Source organism: Mastigoproctus giganteus, chromosome 5 (genome assembly GCF_048544385.1).
Source record: "Mastigoproctus giganteus isolate SK-2022 chromosome 5, ASM4854438v1, whole genome shotgun sequence".
Lineage (NCBI taxonomy): Eukaryota > Metazoa > Arthropoda > Arachnida > Uropygi > Thelyphonidae > Mastigoproctus > Mastigoproctus giganteus.
In genome coordinates, this window is record NC_143579.1 from 62110618 (window position 1) to 62131950 (window position 21333).

The window sequence follows — 21333 nt, forward strand, 5'->3', positions numbered from 1 at the left end:
ATGCAGTCCACTGAATAGAACTTATGTGATCTTGAATACTAAACTGTTCTATACAGGTGCAGTGATGATTCGCTTATTTCTAACTGTATGATTACTAACCAGTTATTTCCTTCAGGATCATCTTTGTACGAGACTGCTGATGTAGTTTTTCTAAACTCTTATAAGTTCAAATTTAACATAGGTGCAATGACAAGTGGATGAATGCAGAGGAGCTGCAGATAAACAATAATCACAAATTAATTTATTCTTAAGTAATATAAATTGCAAATAATGTATGGCAATAGCTTTCTGAACTAGTGAAGAAGAAAGTTTAATTGACTCTGAAGCATTATCTAGTAGATTTAATTTAAGACAGAAGGCTGGATAATGAAACATTTGTCGTCATACAGCCCAGTTAAAGGCTCAGAAAAAGAAAGATGAAATAGAAGAGTTCTTTAATATCTTAGAAACAGCAGCAGCAGAAACTAATGACAAAGAAAGAGTAGTATTGGTTGGGGAATTAAACAGCACAGCATAGGAAATGTACAAGTCATGCACTCTAAATTACAAACATGCTATTTCAGCATAAGCTGAAATAAACCAAACCAAAAGTTTAAATGGAAGGAGGATAACTGAAACAAGAAAAGCATAACTGACTAGCATTAGTAAGATCAAATGATACAATGAAGCAAACTTTTTCTGCATAAATCAAAAATCTGAATATTCATACTATTCCCATTCCACTTTAAACTTAGCCAAACTCACAGCCTATGTCAAAATGGGACTTATTCCAGTGTTTTCAACCCTCTTCCCACAGGTGAACACAAGATTCAGCCTTCTGTTATTCCCTGAAATTTTATATTTGTGCCCCTAGTTCTTGTCTCACCTACAAGGGAAAATAGACACTCATTCATATTACTCAACCTCCTCCGTGCCTAATACACCTCAATTAGATCTTCCCTTAAATGTGTAAGTCAAACTTGACAGTCCATAAAACTTCCAATGACAACCCTCTGTTCTCCATATGGGAAGTGGTCATCCTTCTTTGAACCCTCTCAAGAAGTTCTTCCCCCCCCCCCCCCATCTACAGTCTCCATAACTGAAGGCAATATTCCAAATGTGGTCCAACCATTGTCTTGTATAGAGGGATAATGACATCCCTTTCCTCACTAGCAAAGGCCCTGTAATTATGAATAGGACACTTTCAACCTTCCTAGTTTACATAGCAAGGAAAACTTCATCTGAGTGAATAGTAACTTCCCAAGTCATTTTCATCCTAAATGACTTTTAGATCTCCCATCAGCTTATGCGACTCCAGGATGTATCTCTCTGAAGCAACATGACCTGGCTTGAATTGTCAACTACCCTTCTCACCTTCAAATCACCAGCAAAATTTAACTGGTGAACTAGGCTTCAGGTGGTAGATGACTTTCATCAACCGGTGAAATACCACCACTTTGCTTATTGGAGGCTTGAAGTGGTGAAACCCATGTTTAGTCTCTAGAGCAAAGTTTCCAGCATCCCCCCTCTCCCCATACTTCTCCTTCAACCCATGCACAGTACTAAGTACTATAGGTTTTGATACCTTTCGTGTTTGGGGTTTTCATAAAAAAAAAAAAAAAAAAAAAAGTGTAAAAGGTGCCTCCGTAGCCAGGTGGGCAGGAGCAGCAGTGCATAGCACACTCTACTTGATTAGACCGGGGTTTGAGCCCGTCACCACCAAATACGGAAAGGTCAGGGAATGACCACCGCATATCCCCGGAGCAATATGGCCTTAGTTGCTAATGCTCTTAAAAACCAAATAAGAACAACAACAACTAGTGTAAAAAGAGCCCCTTTTTACACGAGTCCACCTGAAGATTGACCATTTATGAAAATCCTTTCTCCTATCTCTTAGACAACCCACAATCCAGCACAAAATCTTTATTGCTGCATAATAACTTCCACTCTTTCAATGCCCACCATTCTGGAAGATTTTTTTGAATCACCTCTTGCAGCCAGCAAAACACCCTTGTTCATAGTGGCACCTTGAGGAATGAATTCATAGTGCACAATACTATGATGGTCAAAAAAGACTTCTAATAATTTCACTTTCCCTGTTTAAACTGTCTCGGCAAATATTTTAGACTGTGATAAAGGAGACAATTTCTAAGTTGAAAATTCATGCTTCATTTATGGGTTGTGGAGAAAAACACCGCAAGTCTCATCCCTAACAATGACAGACTTTAGGAACAATGGCTTGTTATCTGATGCCATTATGAAATTGGAATTAACATCTGTTAATTCCAATTTCATAATGGCATGTTGCCTGTCATTAACTGTCTAAGGTGCCAGATGATCTCAATCTGTTAATGAGAAATTACCTATAATAATCTATTACTGATTAATCAGAAATTACCTATAATAATCTATTACTGATTAATCATAAATCTGTAGAAATGAGTCTAAGAAAAATAAATAGAACTAAAGGAGATGGAAGAAATAGCAAAACTATATTACAAATGAAGAAATAAGAAAAAATTTTGAGGTAACAAATATACTATCAAGCATAAGTGAAGAAAACAAAATGATAAGGGCATACAGAAATAATCTACTAAACAGATATTTGAAGCAGAAACGAATGGTAAAATAGGACCAGAGACAGAGCAGGAGGAAGATGGACTTGCCAAAGCAGGCATCAGAAGAAAGAGGGCTTACTCTGGCTAGGACTAAAAATCTAACAGGCTGATAATCCAGAAAGACTGATTTATACTGCAGTGACCTGTACACTTACTAAGTATAACAGATGCGAATTGATGATGCATCTAATCTTGTTTATTTACTGAAAATGGGTGTCATTAATTCTAATTTTGAAATTACTAATTACTTTCATAAAACTGAAAACATACCTTTGAACAAAATGTTCCTTTATGTACATCCCCAAACTGTCCTTCTCCAATAATTTCAGAAAGTATGATATCTGTTCTACTCAATTCATAATCTTTGGCTATAAAAACAATTCATTCATAAATTTATTATAAAGACAATGGTGGTTATGTTGCCAAGACTACTGTAGAAAAATAACACTAAGTATGCCATGAAACTAATGCAGATAATTAATACTACAATTACAGTTATATTTGGTGTAGGTATAATTCTACTACCTGAATACCAAGATGATCCTAATAACCAAATTTAAAATAAAATCGTTATTTTATTTTAAATTTGCAAAGCAACGCTCGCCCTCATCAATGCAAATACACAATCTCTCCCCCCACCGAGATGCACTTTCATACCCAAAATATGAGTGCCACTGTCACAATAAATGAAACTAAATAAAAAGATCAAACTCACAAATACTAATTCTTCAGGGGGATGCATTTTTGGAGTTCACAAAGGCTGATTCCCTGAAGAAATAATGCTTCTGGGTTCTCTGTCTATTTAATTTTATGTACTGTGAAAGTGGCACTCTTATGTTGGTGGGTGTGAAAGCACATCTCCTTGGGGCTATATTTGTTCATCTGCAAATATATTCCTCATCTGAAGTGAAGTCGCTCGTTCATCAAGAACTGCTGGGAGTCACCACGGAACAAGTAAATACACAAGCTGTCTTCGGGCAACCAAGAGTAAGAACAGGTGTATGTATACTTGCATGTATACCAATGCTAAGAGAATAGTAAATAAATTCAATGAATCTGAAGTGCTGGTCAAGTATGAAAGGCAGATATTGTTGGGATATCACAGATGTGGTGTCATGCAGATATAAGGAATGCAAAATTTGCATTTGGGGAGTATGCAATGTGTACAGAAAGGACAAAGCACTGTTGAGTGTTATTTGCTGGCTCTTGGCATCTTCACAGGCATGGGGCATAGAACAAGTTTGTTCTATGCCCCCTGCCTCCCGTTCCTAACCACGAGGAGGTGCATCAGGGTGTACACACTGCACTGATTATACACCCAGGAAGAGGTTCCTCCGGAGAGCCTTCGCCTGCTCCCCCAAATCCTAAATGGATTACAGAAGGGAGAAGTGGGTTATGGGAGTGGGAATAGGTGATAGGTAGAGGGGAGAGATAGTTTAGGCATCCCGGCAAAGGATATGAGAAGTAGAAAATAGTTGGACACAGTGGTAGGTGGTAGCAGGTTTCTTCAGTTGAGTGTAGTATTCTATGTCTTCTCTTGAAAACCTTGTCTGCAAAACTAGCAAATGCCATGAAGGACTCTTTACTGGAGACCAGCTGTGGTGCTCCTTCTAAGTTGTAAATATTTGTTTCCAGATGTAGTTCTAATCTAAAATCCAGGTAGAGATGACAATCAAAGATTATGTGAGACTGTTTGTGTTTCTGGGAGGCCACAGGAGCAATTCTGAGTGTCAGAGAGACCGAGAGCGAACAGCTTGGAGTTGATTCTCCATGCCCTGTCAGCAGGAATGTAAGATTTAGGCATGGGCAAAACCACTGAATTTCCTGTTTGTAAAGATCTTCACTGCTGGCAGGAACTGAAACGTAGTTCTTCCCAAGTCTGATTCGGTCCTCATGCAAGAGGGTAAAGGGAAGGGTTTTTGCTTTCATGACTAAGACAGTTTTTAAATTCTATACAGTGGGACAAACTGAAAATGTTACCAACAACAAATTCTAAATAATATGAAGCATTCAAGGAATTGATCTTGGAAGCTACTAGGCTTTTTTTAATACCAACTAAGAAATATTGTTCAATGTTTAAGCCTAAACAGATGTCAGATGAACTAAGGAGACTTGTGACAGAGAATAAAAATGCATGGGATGCATATAAATTATCAGGTGATACAGAAGCCCATGGTAGATATAAGCTAGCCCACTTGATATTGATCATACAAAGTGTTGATGATCCAGCTCAGGTAGCTGACAAACTCAATGAGTATTTTGCACATACATTCACACATGAGGAATTCTGTAGGAAAGTGGAGGCCAGACATTTATCAAACTCTAACAGGGAGCTATATGATTTTGTAATAATTGAGAGGAAAGTGGAGGAGAAATTGAAGTTACACTTAAGAAAGGAACCTGGGGTGGGTGGGACCTATCTAGTTATATTAAGGGAGGTAGCAAAGGAAGTAAGCAAACCCTTAGAAAAATTATGAGAGCATCCTTGGATTCAGAGGAGGTCCCCATGTATTGGAGATGTGCAAATGTATCTCAATTCACAAATGGGGATCAAAGATTGACATGAGTAAATACAGACCTTTAGTTTAACTTCTGTTCTGGGGAAAATAGTGTTACTGGTTAAAGAAGCAATGCAGGATCATCTAGACAAGACTGCAGTTATAATTCAGACACAGAATGGGTTTGACTGGATACTGTAATGCAGTCGCAAAGGAACTGGTGCAAAAAATAATTTTGATATCATACTCTTGGATTTCAGGAAGCTTTTGATACTACTGCACAAAAAATTGTCATACAAATTGCAGCAGTATGGCAAAGTTGCTGCTATGGATAAAGAGCTGGTTGAGTGGGAGAAGACAGAGTAATAATCAATGGACATTGCTCTTCCTGGACTAATGTTACCAGTGGAGTCCCCCAGAGTTCGGTGTTGGGACTATTGTTTTCTATATTTATCAATGATATTGATGAAGGTAAAAAAGAAAGGTAAACTGCAGCCATTATCAACCCACTGCAGGATTGCAGCCTCTTCAACAATTCATGTTGAAAGAATTTGATCATAATCTGCCATGCTGGTCCAGTGTGGGTTGGCAGATCGACCGTATTTAGCAGTTAGAGGCTTGAACCCAGGTCTACTCAAAGAGCATGTGCTACTGTACTCCAACTCCTGACCACTCGGTTACGAAGGTATATTAGGCTTAATGTCCAAGTTTGCAGATGATACAAAGGTTGGCAGGGTTGTTAATGACAGTAGTGACAGTACACTGCTGCAACAGGATTTAGAAAAGTTGGGCTGAGAGGTGGCAACTGAAGTTTAACATTGATAAATGCAAATTACTACATATCGGTATCAGTAATCCTATAGAAATATACCAACTGTGCAGTACTACACTCAGGGTAGTGGAGAAGAAAGAAACCTGGAGTTAATTGTGCAGTCAGATATGAAGTTTTCAGGAAAGTGTAGACAGGCTGCCAGAGCAGGACATGGTTTTTTTTTTTTTTGGTAATTGTTGGCGCATAGGCTTCTGCGGCCATAATGCACCTCCCAAGGTTTTTGCAGTACTTTGATCCAAGCTCGAGGTGGGAATCGAACCTGCGACCTTTGGGTTGCCAGGCAGGCACTTTACCCACCCGGCTAGCCCGGTCGGCGCAGGTCATGGGGTCCTGTCAATGATATACAGGAATTTTGCTAGAAGGGAAAAGGAGGTGATTATCCCCTTGTATAAGGCAATGGTCAGGCCACACCTTGAGTACTTTATACAGGACTGGAAGCCTCATTTTAGGGTGTAGAACTGCTGGAATGAGTACAGAGAAGGGCAACAAGAACAATAGAGTGCATTTACCAAGAAATGGCTTAAGTTTTGCAAATTGCAGCATCTGGAGACTAGGCACTTGTGAGGTGATCTGATTGAGATGTATAAGGCTTTGAATGGTTTCAGCAAGCTGAATGCTGATGGGATTCTTCCTCTTACTGAGATTATGCACTTTAGGGGGCATAAATTCAAATTGAGGAAAGACAGTTGTAGAATAGATGTGTGGAAATTTATTTTAAAAATTTTAAGAAAAATATACAGCAGACTCTCGATTTACCGGGATCGGATTAACCGGGACACTTCAAGACTCCAAATTAAAAAAATAAAATCAACCAAAAATCATAAAATTCAAATTATAACTAGAACCCGCCACTAAAAAAAAAAAAAAAAAAAAAAACGGACCAAACGTTTAGTTTGTTTAAGTGCGTCGCATCGATTGTCGTGTTCCATTCCACTGCAAAAGGCAATTTTTTTTGTTATTTATGTCATGAATGTCAAAATTTTATTTATAGTACATATATATATATATATATTTTTTTTTTGTTTAGAAATAGCAAAAATGATGGGTAAACGCAAAAAAGGTTGCGCTTTCAGTTAAACAAAGACTTGAAATTATTCAAAAGTTTGAAAGCGGTGCATCCGTTAAATCTCTAATGAATCATTATAATGTTGGTGACCAAACCATACACGTAACATCGTAAAAAATAAAGGGAAGCTATTAGATTTATTATAATGATTATATTATATTTAGGCCACCCGAATAATTAAATTCATCTGCCATGCTGTGTCTTATGTCTGTTAATTGCATGTGTTCTATGGTCGATTTGTCTGTTTGCTGGACTAAAAATCCTAGTTTCTGGGGGAAAAAACCTTGCAACCTACACCTGAGACCGACTAACTCAGCCACAGAGTGAAAAAAGCCCATTAAAGTTCCTCGCGTCATCGACGGGATTTGAACCCGGTGTGGGAAGGACGGTGACGATACCACTGTGCAGACAAGCTATTAGATTTAAAATCAACATCACAAAAAAATAAAGGGAAGCATCGCATTGGACAGGCAAGTAGGGCATGTAAGTTTTTTTCGTTTTATATCTATTACCATATATTTTACATAGGTTGACGAACATTTTTCGATACAGTAAGTCCCCGACTTACGCAACTAGTGATTTATGTAAATTTTTTTTTTAGGATTGTAAAAGTTAAAAAAAAAAAAAATAATAATAATAAAATAAATAATAATAAGCAATCAATAACGACAATCACGGCATGCACAAATTGCACAAGTGAGATACGGAGTAACAAGCAAAAAAATAGGAAAGTAGAGAGATTCTTACAATTTATTTAGTTTTTTTTTTTTACATGACTGAAGATTTCTGTGAAGGGGATGCACACTTCAACATAATAACATAAAAACCCACACAATTGAAGGTATAGGTATTAATGCAAATAGAATAAGATAAAGTTTAATACCCATTTATAATGAATTGCAGTGACAGAAAAGCCCAATAACACAGAAAGCGCAAATTGTTTTTATTATTTTATGGCAGTGACCTCAAGAAATGTGCTTTATAAAAATGTGAGCTCGCACGGAGTGATAATAGTAAGTTTTCGCCTTAACCCTGTGAAGTTCTTTACAGAAAATTTCACTTTGACAGTTATCGTGGTGCCGACTAAGAGAATAATTACAGCGGTACAACTAAATCTACCAAGAAAAGGAAAGCGATCGATTTGGATCAGAAAATTAAACTAATAAGAATATATGAAAATGGTCAAAGATTAACAAGTATGTGCTGAATTCAGATTTGTCAATAATAATTACGTTATGTCGAGGACTTTTGTATTTTTGGATTAACCAGGAAATCGATTATCCGGGATTTGTTTTTTACCATCTATCCCGGAAAATCAAGAGTCTACTGTATATATAAATTTTTTTCTATTTTAATGATACAACTGCAATGTAGGAAAATGTTTTACACCATGATTATTCTTGAAATAGTCTGTCCATATTGCACATTTAACTCTCAGATGACCCTGGGAATATTGTATTCTAAGTTATCCAGGCCACAATCTGCTAATTCTCATTTATAGGAAGTGGAAAACATTCTCTGTTCCCAACAATAAGGAACACTCTCATACTTAAGGACTCACAAATATTTTTATTTTTGAAAAAAAAATATATATAATAATATATATATATATATATATATATATATATATATACACAGTGGAACTTCTCTATTACAAACTTCTCTATATTACGAATTTTTTTGCGAAACACACCTTGAAACGAAATTACATGTAAAATTAACCCCATATAACGGAGTATTAGTCTCTCTATAAGAAATTTTTAAAAAAAATTAGTAAAAGCATTTTTGAAGATTTTCAAGCATTTACTGCTTAAACAGCCGCTCAGATATACTGCCTCCTTTCTTCCGAAATTGCGCATTATCATCTGGAATTAAATAATCATCCTTTTAGTGAACACTTGTGGCCATTGACACCCGTAGGAAGGTCTTTGTTTCATTTTTGTTACAGTTATTAAACCAAATGGGTTTTCTTAATTGTGGTCGTAAACTTTACAATAAATAGGGTTGATTTGTAAATTGATGTTGGCTCAGGGGAAAACGAAATTCACTGCGGTAAACCTTTAGCATGCTGTGGCGGCAATACATAGAATGCTACCATAGTCTGTTTTTAGTAATGCCTACTGAATGACATTCGCTTCTCACCTCAATTGTACCACGTGACCTTCATGTCAATCATTATGATATGTCCGTTCTCGTTTAACTGGACTCCCAGGTTTCATGATTTTTTTTTTTTTTTAATTTCGTTCGTCATCAATCACATAGGCTATATGCTCTTGTATTTTTTTTTTTTTTTCTGAAAAGTAACATACAGCATACATTAATCATAAATTTTCTTTCGTGTATATATGAACGAAAGCAGAATAAAAGAAATTCATAAAATCGTATATTTCTTCAAAGGGAGTGATACTGAATACTTGAATTGGCAAGCGAACGTCATTGAGTAGGCGGTACCTGTACTAACAATTCAACTATATGGCCAGCGCAGCGAAGTTTGCGGTGTATGTATCGGCAAGAGCTGCAGTCCAGTAATTTTTACAATTGCGAAAACAATGTCGAAGAGAAAGTGTTTAAGTATTAATGATAAAGCAAAGATTGTTATGATATTAACCAGGGTTTTAAGAAAAAGATGTTGCGGAGAAATATGGCATATCTGCATGCAGTTTATCTACGATTTAAAAAAAAAAATCGAGAATCAATTTTAAATGCAATTGAAGGAGAAGCAGACAAGAAGCGAATTAAGTTGTGTATATATGAAAATGTTGATAAAGCTGTTCTAAAATGGGTGCAAATGATACGTGAAAAGAATATCCCAATATCAGGCCTAATAATTAAGCAACAAACTCTGAAATTTGCAGTCCCTTGGACATACAGAATTTAATGCGAGCACTGGGTGGCTAGATAAATTTAAGAAGCACCACAGAATTGCGGAAAAGGTTATTTGTGGAGAAAGTGTTAATGTAAGCAAAAGAAGATTGCAACAGTTGAAGGAACAATACCTTAAAGAAGATTTTGGAAGAATGAGGGTAAGGATGTTTTTAATGCTGACGAAATGGGTTTATTCTTTAAATGTTTACCGAATAGAACACTTGCTTTTAAGGATGATAAATGTTTTGGCGGAAAACAAAGCAAAGAAAGAATCACTGTGCTAGTTGGAACAAATATGACAGGAAGTGAAAAATTAAGACTTTTAGTCGTCGGAATATCAAACTAAAAATCCAAGTGTTTTAGAGGCACAAAATCTTTGGAAGTTGACTACACCTTTTAATAAAAAAGCATGGATGACAAGTGATATTTTTGAAGAATGGATATTAAAACTAGACAAGCGTATAACAAAAGAAAAAAAGGAAAATCATGTTGGTAACTGACAACTGTCCGGCACATCCAGCCAAACTTAAAAGTGCAAAGTTGTTTTTACCACCAAATGTAACGTCAAAACTCAAGCCAATGGACCAAGGCATTATTAAAAATTTCAAATTTAATTATCAAAAGAGAATAATAATGAAGATTGTCAATGCGTTATCAGAAAATAGAAACTTGGAGGTTACAATTAACCTTAGAAATTGCATCTCTGAACTGACAAAAGTTTGGACAAACAATGTCACTGAATATACTATTCAAAATTGTTTTTCTAAAGCGGGATTTCCATTGAATACAGAAGTCGAACAAGATGAACTGCCCCTTTTACAACTGAAAAAACTTTTGGACATTATTAGAATCGCCCCGAAACATCGAAAATGAAATAATACTGGATAGTTATGTTTATGTAGATCGCAGCAGAACATCCAAATGAAGATGAAATACTGCTGAACAGTGTTAAACGCGACAATGATCACGAAGAAATTAACAATGACGCATCAGAACAACCCGTAGAAAAGCCAACTCGCGAAGAAATGATTAACGGTTCGTATGGGTCTAGAGTTTTGTGAAAATGTTCCTGATAATGTTTTTAATGCTATGAATAAATGTCAAGTTTTCTTTGAGAATCAGGACAATTTTTTAATTGTACTGTGCAAACGAAAATTACAGATTTTTTTAATTTGTGATACTGGCGAAAATTGTGTAAATGTAATTTAAATAAGTATGTTTTTGAAATAAAATACATTAAAAATAAATGTAGATTCGTTTTCATTTTCTAATTAGATAACAATTTCTAATAAAAAAAGATATTCTCTGTATAACGAAATTTCTCTATAACGAATTTTTTCACTGGATTTATCAAATTCGTTATAGGGAAGTTCGACTGTGTGTATATATATATATATATATATATATATATATATCCGATAATTCAAAATAAAACATAAGCCAGCAGTATGGCAAAAAATGTAGAGCGAAAAGTGTTGTGGCTCTGATCTAAAGTGCTGTCTGTTCTATAAATTATTTCTCGCTGCATAAGGACCACCGGCATGCAAATCCTCTACATTGGTGAATCGATCGGAGGAGGAATGGTGGTTTGGTTTTTCAATTGTTTCGCCTTTGCGACAATTTGTATAGCGATTGAAATGCAGCGATTCCATGACCATTATTAGTTCCGTGGTCCTCCATCGATATGGGGCATAATGGTCAGTCTATTATTTTGATATTTTGTTTTTCTTTTAGTAGTTCTTTTAACCCCTTTTTGGTGATATTTCACATTTTTCGGAACTAGTACCTTCGAGGGGGGTACCGCTAAATCATATTATAATTGGCATTTTAAATTCTATATCGGTTTTATTAATTGGATTTAAAGTGCTAAATTATATAGGGGGACTATCGGCTACTGTTTATGTCTTATTACCTTTACTTCCCCCGCTTGGGGGAAGTAAAGGTAATAAGTTGTTTGGTTTATTTTATTTTACATTATTTTTGTTTATTTTTCACTCTACATGTTTTGCCATACTACTGGCTTATGTTTTATTTTGAATTATCAGATATATCTGGGCTTCGTGTGGAGAATGTGCATTTTGCTGCCTTTAATGATAGCTTAATATTTATTTATTTTATTTTTTTATGTTAAACTTTTAAGCCATTATTTAAATATATATATATATATATATATATATATAATGAATATAGCAAATAAATTAACAATTATTATGGCAAAATAAACAGTTATTATAGCAAATTATACAATAAAAAGAACTAAAAACTGAAAGGAGGAGAAGAACTGATTAATGCCATCAATGAATGTCTAGATAGAACATTACATCAGTCTTATTATTGTTTGAGCAGTTATTAAACGTGCAATTTATTAAAGGCAAGTATATATAAGCTGGTGGCAACTAAACGCTATAATAGTTATAACTAGTCCATGGTTCTAACTGGGTAAGGATACGCATAAATAATGGAAATAACAAATATTGAAAAAACAAAATAATCAATAAAGCATAAATGTAGAAAATAATAACTAAATACATATGTCATGCCAATTATAGGAAAAAGGTGACACATTGAAAGGGACTTTATCAAGGGCTAACCCCTTCAATGTGTCCTCCTACAATTAGCGAGCTATCAGTTTCTGATATCATCTGCCTGTTAGTCCATGCCGAATGGTGATAAAAGATACCAAAAAGAAGGATAACTATAATGATGGTAACTAAGTTAAAGTTAGACGAATTTTGTGGTAGTTAGACGAATTTGAGGTAGTTAACAGGCTGGATGACCTTAGCCCGACCGATAGCCAAGACAATGAATCAAGCAGAAAGACGAATAATAGTGGTAGTTGAGAACCAATCATGTTAGTGGATGACAAAGGAGCAACAGCTAAAAGAGGAGAACGGATATAGGGTGTAAGAAGAGCAATAGTACCTCAATCCCCATCAAATTACTCTAATAGTTCATGAGGTAAGAACAGTAGAAGAAGATAGCAAATAGTTAAAGTAAAGGAAAGGTAATAATGCAATTGTACGTCGGATAATACCGGGGGCGTAACTTCCCGTCCCTTATAGCAAGAGATCCTGGTATATCAATAGTATAATGCAGCAAAATTTGGATAATGTATAGAATAAAATAAAATAAAATAAGATATATTATGGAAATGAAGTGGACAGGAAAGGCTAGTTCCTAGATACTTACAGCGTGGTATAGCGAGAGAAGCAGACATACCTCGAAGAAGAAACAAGAAAAAAACCACGTTGTAGAGCAAGTGTTGATTTATATACGTAGATAGCGGGTGCCAGCACCCTCGTACTGACATGTGGTTAGGTGAGAAATAATTAGTTTAAAACAGTTTAGCACACACGCCCTCTAGTAATCTTAGCACATAGCAATAAGGGGTATTAATAATATTTAGCGGCGAAATTTAGAAATGAAATAGGATAAGAGGTTCTCATAAGAAGCGAAAGAAGAAAATGGCTAAGGGGGAAGCCAAGAATTAATTACTACTTCAGAAGCAAATACAGGTACAACTTTTTCAATGAGCGTAAGCTGTATTAAATATGCTTCTGAGGCAGTGCCTTATTTACATATGTACAGGCTCTGTAGAAACCGTCAACCGTAAATAATCCAGTGGGTAAAGAGTTAGTTCCGCAAAACTTTAGGTATAATATAATAGTGGTCAAAGTGATTATGGTATTTGTTTAAGGCTATCAACATAGCTGTATGTAGGTTTATATTAATGAAACGTTCCGGGAATCTGTTCTCAGTTAACTGTGTTTAAAATCGATAAGTGTGCTGATTATATATTCAGCGTTATTACATATTTTAATTATTCTAATGCTCTGTGACACGATTATATTTTTATGAATTCTTAATGAGATATTTGAATGCCAGTTGGTGAGGTCAATAGTTTTAAATCCAAACACATTACGTTTGTCGTAAACGTTGGTATCTATTTTGTTGTTGTGCACCTGTATGTTAATATCCAGGTAAGTGGCTGTTTTTGTGCCATCTTTATTGGTAGCAACTATTTCTAATTCCGATGGGTAATTATTGCCAAATTCGGTGAGAAAGTTGGGATGATTAAAAACAATTAAATCGTCAATGTATCTGTACAAAGTTATGTCCTTGATAATACTTGTTTCGAAGTAGTGTAGGTAAAGATTGGCAACCAGACTGGAACTACAAGCACCCATTGCAATCCCAGTTTTTTGCTTGTATATATTGGTACCATTGTAGATGTAACTGTTGAAGATGCAAATATTTATCAAGTCATTCCAGTATTGTTGCTTGCATGGTAATATGTTATTATATTCTGTGTAATAGTGACTGAGAACGTGTTTTAAACTATCGTGCGGAATACTGGTAAACAGATTTTTGAAGTCATAAGTGCTGACATGTTCAGTGGTATGATTGTTGTATTTTAAATATTCCAGAATCGGGTTATTATTGAGGATGACTCTAGAATTGTCAATGTTATTAAAAATAATACTTAGTAGTTCAACCAGTTTTTTATGTGGAATTTTTGCGTAACTGTTCCTGCAGGAGGTAATAAATCTGAAACAAGTAGGTTTTTTGTGGAATTTTGGTATACAGTATACATATGGAAAATTAGTGTTAGGGTTATTTAATTTTAATTTTTTATGTATAGCCAGTAATTTTTTTGTAATGGTGGTGCTTTTAATGGGCTCCAGTTTATACGTAGAACTGTGGTTCAGTTCGTTAAGCACAGTGGTAGTATAGAATTTTTTGCATATGAGGCAGTAGTTGTTGGCTGCTTTGTCTATGGTAGTAATGATAAACATAGCCTGTAACTTTTTTAATTGTTGCTTTACTTTGCCCAAGTCAAAAGTCTTGGCAGGCTGTATATTTTTGTGTAAGACACCAAGCTGTTTATAAATAGTTTGATAAGTAAGGGATATCCATTTTTGGAAAGCTTCTAATGGTATATTATATTTATATGCTAATTTTAGGCAAAATTGCATGAGGTCTTGGTATATTTGTTTATACATCTTATTGGTGTTACATATAGTGCTGGGCCTAAATTTAAATCCATAGGAAAGTAGGGTGCGTAGTTCAGGTTCAGTAATGATGCTAAGGTCACCTGTAATAATGTGCTTGTGATCTTTGTCCACATAAGCATGATATTGAGGCAAATGGCAAAAACATTCGGCCTCAATATCACTCCTTTCTAGGTTGCAGGCAACCTGCTTATAATTACAGACTGTGAGACCTATTGGTTTATTGTAACTGAATCTTGTACTGATTTTTAAATTGTTAATAGGCAGATTGTGTTTGTATATATTCATAAGTTTATATGATCCAACAGATTATAGCTAAATTTAATGTTAATATATTCATTGGTGGCTTTACAATACTTACTAAATCTGTATTTAAAGATATCGTTGAGTAAGTGATTCAGATGTATGTTATTATGGTTATATGTAGCATTGATTTTAGCTAAGGCTCTAAGTTTACTCAGTTTTAAACCGAAGATGGTATCATGTATATGTTTAACTGGTATGATAGGTTTGTCCCATGAACTTAATACATCAGCAAATCTGCCCAGAGTAATGATGTTAGTGTGTAGTATTTTTGAGGTATTGGATGTATTGTTAGAGGTGGCTTTTACATTTTTGAATATAGGTCTTTTGACCATGTGGAATAGGTTGTAGACACAAGCATCTGTTGATATATTGGTGTAACAATGCCCATTAAATAAGCTGTTTAATCCATAAGGATAGAGTGTTTTATATTTCAGTATGTTAATGTTTTCTAATTCTAGCCTGGAGCTATAGTTATGCTCTATTTCTAAAATGGTGATAGTGATGTCATTAAAGTTATGCAACTGGAAATGTTGTATTTCTATGTCTTTTAAGTTGACACTATTTTTGATATGTGATCTGTGCGTATTAATTCTAATGTGTAGTTCACCTCCAGTTTGTCCTATGTATTTAGCAACGCAAGTATTGCATGTGATAAGGTAGACGATGCCACTAGCATGGCAAAAGGTAGGAGCTTCAGCACAGCTAGTGAGATGTTTGGTATTCATAGAAGGGCAAGTTTGACAGCGTGTATTATTGCAGGTGTTGAATTTTAAGAGATTATTTGTAGGAGATCTATCCTTAGCCTGTATGGTGGCTGGTTGCGTGCCATGGTGAGTATCAAGGTCTAGTGTGTTATGTGTAGTACAGTCCGTTGCGCCACAGCAATATTGGCATGGCGGTTCTCCAGTGGGCCTAAAGCATTAGATGCTGCATGGCTAGTAATGAAACTTGTGGGACCACCCTGATATATATATATATATATATACACACACTGTATTTCTTAGATTCTAAGAAGCACTTTTTTCCCCATAAACGTCTATAAAAATGGGGTGCATCTTAGAATTGATGGAATCTTACAATCGCAGTTTTTTTTCAAATTTTCCCGTGCTTTGCACAGCACCACACGTTTGTTTTTTACATGGAAACCCCTCCTCCAAGTTTGACCGTTATCGCATTCTCCAATTCCATTGGAGAATAAAGTGGCGTGGGTGATTTCACGTGCTTTCAAAATGTGAAGCCACCGTTATTTCATTATAGTGGAGCTCGCTCAGCGAAAATTAGGAAGTTTTGTTTGTATCTTTGAAAGTACGTAAGAAGTGGAGTTACTGTATTTCATTAATTTTGATCCCTTATTGCACATTAAAATGTCAAAAAAGATTGCACTACGAAGCTGCATTGAAACGAAAAGTTATTGCGTATGCAAAAGAACATGGAAATAGAGCTGCGGGTTGACATTTTGACATTAGTGAAGTAAATGTTCGTCGTTGGAGAAATGATCACAATTCCATATTTTCGTGCAAAGCAACAACCAAGTCCTTTACAGGACCTAAGAACGGAAGATTTCCACAAGTCGATGAAGCTGTGATACGTTTTTTAATGGAGACATGCGCAAAAGGATTACCCATCACTCGACAAGCCATGCAATTGAAAGCTGGAGAAATTGCCAAGTCCCTCAGAATAGAGAAAATAATTTTTAAAGGCAGTCGCGTCTGATGCGACAGACCCATGCGTCGTAGGGATTATCGTTAAGGCGCCGAACATCTATCTGTCAAATAATTCCTACAGACTTTCAACAGAAGCTGATTAACTTTCAGCGACAGGTGATGAAATTAAGGAAAAAAATAAACTATGAGTTTAGTCAAACTGGAAATGCTGATGAAACCCCAGTCTTCTTCGATATGCCTCGAAATTTCAGTCAACGCTAAAGGTACTAAAGAAATCAAGATTATAAGCACGGGCTATGAAAAACAACATATCACTGTGATGCTATGCATCACCGCTGATAGTCGAAAGTTGCCACCATATTTAATTTCGCCGACCGGGCTAGCCGAGTGGGTAAAGTACCTGCCCGGCAACCCAAAGGTCGCGGGTTCGATTCCCGCCTCGGGTTTGGATCAAAGTACTGCAAAAAAAAACCTTGGGAGGTGCAATATGGACACAGAAGCCGATGCGCCAACAACTACCAAATCAAAAAAAAAAAAAAAAAAAAAAAAAAATATTTAATTTCAAATAAAAAAACCATACCGAAGAATGAAATTTTCCCCAAAGATGTTATTGTGCGTGCACAAAAAAATGGATGGATGTCGGCAGAGCTTATGGAAGACTGGCTGGAAGTCTTCGTAACCCGCCCAGCATGCTAGTACTTGATGCATTTCGTGGACATTTGTTCGAACGTGTCAAAAATAAAATCATGCAAAAATGTGGTGACTTGGTTGTGATTCCTGGTGGCATGACTAGCCAACTGCAGCCACTCGACGTTTCAGTCAACAAACCATTTAGGGATTACTTGAAAAAGGAACATGAATCCTGGCTGTTGACCAACAACCTTCTGCTGAAACCTTCCAGAAAAATTAAGAAAGCGGCGGCATCAAAATTGGCAGAACGGGTATCAACAGCTTGGAAGCTGATCCCAGAAAGATAGTAAAGCACTCATTTAAAAAATGCTGCATCACCAACACTCTCGATGGCTCAAAAGATGATATATTGTGGAATAATGAAGATAACGACGGCTCAGAAGGACCCTGAATGTGAAGTAGGCACTGATATTGATTCAGATGCAGATATTGACGCTCAGAAGATTCAGAAGGAAGTGATAAATAATATACCTACTGATAAATACCGGTACTATTGTTGATAGTAAATTGAATTCTATTATAATAAAAATATTTGTTAGATTTATTTTAGTGTTTTATTTATTTATTTGTTAGAATCAAAGCTTTTTTTGTCTGAAATTAAGGTGCGTCTTACGATCGACGATGTCTTAGAATCGAAGAAATATGGTATAATGTTAGGTTGATCAGAAAACTGCTAGCTTGGGGGGGATACATGGACTAATAAATTAACAGGCAGAGGTGAAAGTAATTCTTGCACTGCTTCTATTGGAATAAAGATCAGTCTCGAAAACAAGGTGAAGGGAATTTCAGAGACAGCTGGGAGTCACTGAGGAACAAGTAAATACGTGGGCTGTGTAATGGTAGCTAAGAATAGGAACAGGTGCATGTATACTTGCATGTATATCAATTCTAGGAGTTTGGTAAATAAATTTGATGAATTTGAGGTGTTAGTCAAAACATGAAAGGCAGATATTGTTGGGATATCAGAGACGTGATATCACACAGATATAAGGAATGCAGAAAAGGAATTTGAGGAGTCCAATGTGTGCAGGAAGGATAGACAAGATAAGAAGGGAGGAGGGGTTATGCTATTAGTTGAGAAACACAAAATCCAAGGAAGTACAGCCAGTCGACATGGCTGGAGAGTGTAGTGTTGAGTCAGTTTGATGTGACATAAGCATGGGAAAGCAACATTGAGAGCAATAGTGTGTTATAGGCCTAATGAAATAAGAGAAATAGAGTAGGACAGTAAATCAAAGTGTCTTATAATGAAGGATTTTAATTTCCCAGATATTGACTGGAATTTGTGGGTTGATCACACAACACTAGCATGGCTTTTGTGGATTTATTGTATGATTGTTTTCTATAGCAGCATGTTCGGGAGACAAATAGAGGGAGTAATAATCTTGATCTGATTATCAGTAGTGATTCTTTATGCATTAAGAATCTGCAGATAAAGGAACCACTAGGTGGCAGTGATCACAGTGTGCTGAAGTGGGATTTACTCAAAGAGGTAACTACCATCAGGGGTAAAGGAAGGATTTTTCGTAAAGGTGACTACAGTGGTCTGAGAAAGTATTTAAATTCTATATGGTGGCACCAACTGATGATGTTACTAACAGCAAATTCAAAATGGGAAGAATATAAAGAATTAATCTTGGATGCTACTAGGCTTTTCATACCAACTAAGAAATATTGTTCAAGGTTTAGGCTTAAATGGATGTCAGATGAACTAAGGAGACATGTGGCAGAGAAGAAAAATGCATGGAATACATATAAATTAACAGGTAACACGAAAGCCTATGATAGATATAAGCTGGTCTGTAACCAAATCACAAAGGAGGTTAGGCAGGCAAAGGCAGATTATGAGAAATCCTTGGCAAAGGATGCAAAGAAAAACAGCAAAGAGTTCTTTACTTATGTAAACTCTAGATGGGGATAAATCAGATTGGTCCATTTGACATATGGTGGTTCAACTGTTGTTGATCCTGCTCAGGTAGCTAACAAACTAAATGAGTATTTTGCATCTACATTCACACATGAGGAATTATTCAGGGAGGCGAATGCCAGAGGTGAATTAAACTCTGGCAGTGAGCTAGATGTAAAAAAAAAAAGTAAAGTGCAGCCATTATCAACCCACTGCAGGATGGAAGTCTCCTCAACAATTCATGCTGAGGGAAATGGACCATAATCTGCCACGCTGGTCCAGTGCGGGTTGGCAGATCGACCGTATTCAGCAGTTAGGGGCTTGAACCCCGGTCTACTCAAAGAGCGTGTGCTACTGCACTCCTGCTCCTGCCCACTCGGCTATGGAGGCCTTTTAAGCTAGATGATTTTGTAATAACTGAGAGGAAAGTGGAGGAGAAATTGTTGAAGAAAAACATAAGAAAGGCATCTGAGGTGAATGGGATCTATCCAGTTATATTAAAGGAGGCAGCAAAGGAAGTAAGCAAACCCTTAGCCATAATTATGAGAGCTTCCTGGGACTCAGTGGAGGTGCCCATAGACTGGAGATGTGCAAATGTGACTCCAATTCTCAGAGGAGGATCAAAGGACGACACAAGTAATTACATTAGTTTTACATTAGTTTAACTTCTGTTCTGGGGAAAATAATAGCATTACTGGTTAAAGAAGTAATGCAGGATCATCAAGACAAGATCTTCATTTATAGCTCGAACACAGATTAGATTGGGTTTGTTAAGGTGATGTCTCGTCTAACCACTTTGATTGGATACTATGATGTGGTCACAAAGGAACTGGATGCAAAGAATAATTTTTATATCATATATTTGGATCTTAGAAAGGCTTTTGATACTATTGCACATGGAAGACTGCTGCACAAACTGGACCAGTGTGGCATTGGAGGCAAATTGCTGCTATGGATAAAGGAATGGTTCAGTGGGAGAAGACAGCGTGGTAATCAATGGACACTGCTCTCCATGAACTAATGTTATTAGTAAAATCCCCCAGGGTTCAGTGTTGTTTTCTGTATTTATTAATGATATTGATGTGGTATATCAGGCTTAATGTCCAAGTTTGCAGACCAGCATGGTTGCTAATGACAGTATGTTGCTGCAACAGGATCTAGAATAGTTGAGCAGATGGGCTGAGAGGTGGCAACTGAAGTTTAACATTGACAAATGTAAAGTACTGCATATGGGAAGCAGCAACCCCAGAGTAACGTATCAACTGTGGGATTACACTGAGAGTGGTAGAAAATGAAAAGGACTTGGGGGTAATTGTGCAGGCAGATATGAAGTTTTCTGAGCAGTGCAGACTGTCTGCAAGAGTAGTCATGGTGTCCTGTCAATAATATAGAGGAATTTTTCTATCAGGGAAAAGGTGATTATCCCTTTGTATAAGGCAATGGTCAGGTCACACCTTGAGTAATATATACAGGTGGTGGTAGTAGTAGTGGCATGTGATGCAAGAAAGCAAGCATATGAGCTTATGTAGCATCAGCCAAAAAAAAAAAAAAAAAAAAATTCACACAACCATTCCCTCTAAATGTTTGTCCAGTTCCTCCTTAAATTTATTTAACCCATCAACTTCCACAATGACAGATGGAAGTTTGTTCCAGCAATTAACCACCCGCTGGCTAAAGGCAAATTTCGGCACATGTATTCTACATCTATCTTTCCACAATTTGAATTTATGCCCCTTAGGTTCGTAATCTGAACAAGTGGAAGAACCCCATCAGAATTCAGAGTGTTCAACCCATTCAAAGCCTTATACACCTCACAATCAGATCACATCGCAGGTGCCTAGTCTCCAGCTGCTGCAATTTACAGAATTTAAGCCTCTCTTGGTAAGAGGATGCCATC

At 36.3% G+C, this 21333-nt stretch overlaps 1 protein-coding gene across 1 annotated transcript in view; it reads right to left on the reverse strand.

Moving 5' to 3' along the window:
• LOC150085450 (focal adhesion kinase 1-like) overlaps window positions 1–21333 on the reverse strand; it is a 377186-nt gene that overhangs the window by 126462 nt on the left and 229391 nt on the right. The window contains exons 17-18 of the mRNA XM_090374569.1: window positions 2868–2965; window positions 745–747 (exon numbers count right to left, since the gene is read on the reverse strand). Coding sequence (XP_090230695.1) covers window positions 745–747; window positions 2868–2965 — 101 coding nt within the window. The remainder of the gene's footprint in view (window positions 1–744; window positions 748–2867; window positions 2966–21333) is intronic.